The 3,632-nt window shown below is 49.1% G+C and overlaps 1 protein-coding gene across 2 annotated transcripts in view; it reads right to left on the bottom strand.

The window, feature by feature from the left end:
• Window positions 1–771: 771 nt before the first annotated feature.
• Window positions 772–3,632, bottom strand: part of GJC3 (gap junction protein gamma 3) — a 7,124-nt gene continuing 4,263 nt past the window's right edge. The window contains exons 2-3 of one of the 2 annotated variants that reach the window (XM_029946898.1): window positions 1,488–2,269; window positions 772–1,231 (exon numbers count right to left, since the gene is read on the bottom strand). In XM_029946898.1, coding sequence (XP_029802758.1) covers window positions 1,170–1,231; window positions 1,488–2,268 — 843 coding nt within the window. In that variant the 5' untranslated portion in view covers window position 2,269 and the 3' untranslated portion in view covers window positions 772–1,169. The remainder of the gene's footprint in view (window positions 1,232–1,487; window positions 2,270–3,632) is intronic. The other variant, XM_029946899.1, reaches the window with a different exon arrangement.

The raw sequence follows: 3,632 nt of genomic DNA, 5'->3' as shown, positions 1-3,632 counted from the left end.
TAAAGCTGTTTTAAAAGGGTTATCGAAGAGGAATTATTAATAATGACATTTGCTTTTTTCCATCCTTGGTCACTTTGCTGTACTCTGGTTACAGTAGATGAGGGATTCTATATAAAACATTCGTATAGCAGAAAGAAAAATTACTAATTTTCTGGTTGCTGTCAAAATGCCCCTGGGGAACCAAATAGCTTTCCTTAGGAATCAGCCTTCCCACTTTACCCAGGGACAACTTGGGATTCGGAAGAAGAAAACAAAACTAGGTAGCTGCTCTTGGTGAGAATTTGAAGGCAAGGAAGAAGGAAGGGGAAAATGTTTCTGTGGGAAGGTGAGACGCTGGAACCCTTGGGCAGACTTGATGGAGAGACTCCAGAAAAGAGTAGCTTGATATTTAGCTTTATGTTATCTGCTACTGTGATATAAACCTTCATTTCTGCTACCCCTGAGTCAGCAGTAAAACTCTTCTGTCTTTTCTGTGTGGAAATGAGGGGTATGAGTTTAAAACGTAGCAATTCGATGGGGTAGCTCAGTCAGTTAAGTGTCTGACTTCAGCTCAGGTCATGATCTCATGGGTTCATGAGTTCTAGCCCCGCATTAGCCCCGCATCAGGCTGTCTGCTGTCAGTGCCACTTCAGATTCTCTGTCCCCCTCTCTGTCTGCCCCTCTGCCCCTCTCCCCCTTTCAAAGAATAAACATTAAAAAAAAAAGGACATTGGGTTAGATATGCATGGAAGGCCAATCTGAATTATGACCTATGCCACAGGGCTGGGGACATCCATCGGTTGACCTCGAAGTTGAGGGGAGCAAAGAAAGTGAAACAACAGAGGACAGGGAAGTAAAGTCACCATGACAGGAGGGTTGCATTCAGCCACAGGAATGCCAACAGCAGCAGTCAGTATTTATTGTGCAGGACTGGGGAGAAGCACAGCTTTACAGAGGCTTCTGCTGGCTGACTCTGGAACCATGCCCACGATCATTGTAAAGCTGACAGCAGAGGATTCTGGTGGGAAGGCACAAGCGGGAGATGTCTCAGGAAATGCATCAGGCAGCATGGTCCACGATGGCCCTTAGAGATGTTTCAACAGCCTCTCATTTGTCAGAAGTCCCCACTCACTAGATGCTTGGAAGAAGATCCAATCACAGGGTTCCTTTCAGAGGCAAACTGGGTGCCTTCATAACTCTGCAAAGTAGAGAATCAAGCAGGGGCTGAGGTGTTTTCTACGTGGGAAGAAACCTAAAGGGAAGGGCAAGAAGTACAGTTGACCCAGAGCCCTGGTCCTGGTTCACTGGAAGGAATCGGCAAACGGATGGGGATGAGGGTTGGGAGTCGGGTCAGGAGCAGCAGTCAGAAGACGTCTGCCTCGAACCTGGTTTTCTGTTTTGTAACACGTAGGAAGTGTGCCTCCCAGAGTCCAAGGGACCTGCCATGGGAGGTCATGAGGACAGAAACCTCTGAAGCAGGAAGAAAGGGACATCAGTGCTCTTCTCACCTGCTTCTCGGAATGGCTCTTTGGTCTCCACCTCTGGGAAGTTCTCGGTCGGCTCCTTGTGTCTTTTGGTGCTCTCTGAAGTTGGGGAGTAGTTAGAAAGGGGAGATTTGTGCTTCCAGACCCTCCACCATCGCCCCAGGCCCAGGAGCACAAGTTCCAAAAGCGTGAACAAGAGACAGAGCCCACTGACTCCAAACATGGTCTTTAGGAAGATGGTCTTCTCGAAGGGGCGGGACAGGTAACAGGTTATACTACCAAGACAAGGCTCTCGGCGACATGCAATGGAGCTGGGCACCTTGAACCCATACACATGGTACTGCACCCCCAAGGCTGCCCCCTCAAGGACCAGCCGCACCCCCAGCTGTGCCACATAGGCCCAGAGCAGCCTGGGGCTCCCAAGGCTTGAGGCATCTCTGCTCTCCTCCCCTCGGCATTTCAGAGTCTCCTCCTTCTCCCCCTTTCCTGACTCTTCCCAAAGCCAGATGACATGATACAGAGTGAGACCCACGTAGAGGGCACTGGGCATGGCCACCAAGATGACCTGGAAGGCCCAGAAGCGCAGTGGGGAAAAGGGGTGGAAGGCATCATAGCAGGCGGCCTTGCACCCTGGCTCCTGGGTGTGACACACGAATTCACTCTGCTCATCGCCATAGACCCCGGCCCCGCTGGCAACCAGCAGCAAAAGGCGGAACCCCAGGAGCACGGGGAGCAGGAGGCGCCCCACGGAGGTGGAGTGCCGGCTCTCCTCAGCCACCAGTTGCCTCAAGAACCGGCCACACATCCTGTTAGGGAGCAAAGAGCAATAATGAGCGAATGAGCGTGGGTGTGTTCTCCCTGATTTTGAAGAGGTGCTCTGGGCCACCTCTTCACTGCTAATCCAAGGATAGATAAGGCAAGCCTTTTCTCTCCTCTCCAAGGTTCTAGTTGTTTGTTATCAAAACTCTGATGATGCCTATTTTTGATTCTGTTTAATTTTTTTTAATGTTTTATTTGTTTTTGATAGAGAGAGAGAGAGAGAGAGCATGAGCAGAGGAGGGTCAGAGAGAGGGAGATACAGAATCTGAAGAAGACTCCAGGCTCTGAGCTAGCTGTCAGCACAGAACCCGATATGGGGCTCGAACACATGAACTGTGAGATCATGACCTGAGCCAAAGTCGGACGCTTAACCGACTGAACAAACCAGGTGCCCCCCGATGGTGCCTGTTTATAGGTAAAGGAGTCACGCATGGAAATAGTGAGTGGGTGTGGGTGTGGCAGTCTCTTCTGCCCCCTTCTGTATCTGGTGGTGGAAAGCCAGGATTAGCCTCTCTCTTTTCCTTCCTCCTTTCCTCTGTCCCTTTCCCAATGGCTAAATTTCAGAGCTCTCCGAAAACTATTGCTTCCCAGTTAATGGCCACCAGGCCTGGCACTGCTGTCACTGGTACCTGAACAGAATCTGTGCTTACCCCAGAGGGGAACGCATATTCTCTTGCTTTCTGCTTTTCTCTGGCTCACAGGTGTGCAGGTCTGGCCTCCACTCCCATCGCAGTGGTAAGATTGAGATGCTGTTCAAGTGAACAGTGAGTGTCAAAGCTCGCTTGAGTCTGGTATTCTTTAGACCTAACCAGCTAGGGAAAAAGAGATCATTTTAAAGAAAACCCAACAGGGAGGAGCCAAGATGGCGGAGAGGAAAGGAGCTCTATAAACTTCGTCTGTCCCATCGATCGAACTGAGAAGGACATTGCTCTCATCTGCAAGAGCAGAAGGAGAAAATACGGACTCCAGAAGGAAGAGAACCTGAAGGATACCTGAATATATTCTCCTATATCTCATCCCTACCTCTCCCCTCAACTGGTCATACACTTTTAGACTGTCCACTGTCCTTTATTGTCTCTGCCCCCCCCCCTTTATTTTTTTTCCTTCTTTTTTTCTTTTTCTTTTTCTTTTCTTCTCCTCTTTTCGTCTCTTTCCTCCCCACTCTCTTTATTTTCTTTTCCCCTTTTAATGTGTTTATTTGTTTGATTTGTCTGTGCGTTTGTGTGTTACTGTTCCCTCTGTGTTTGTCTGTCTGTTTTCCTTCTTAGGGCTACACCAAGAAACAAGCCAAAGTGCACATGACAGCGAGACCCAAATACTGCTGAGTAGGGAAATAAAATATTCAAAGGC

Source organism: Suricata suricatta, chromosome 8 (assembly GCF_006229205.1).
Source record: "Suricata suricatta isolate VVHF042 chromosome 8, meerkat_22Aug2017_6uvM2_HiC, whole genome shotgun sequence".
NCBI classification, from domain to species: domain Eukaryota; kingdom Metazoa; phylum Chordata; class Mammalia; order Carnivora; family Herpestidae; genus Suricata; species Suricata suricatta.
The sequence above is the reverse complement of the archived record's forward strand: the minus strand, read 5'-3'. Positions and strand labels throughout refer to the sequence as shown.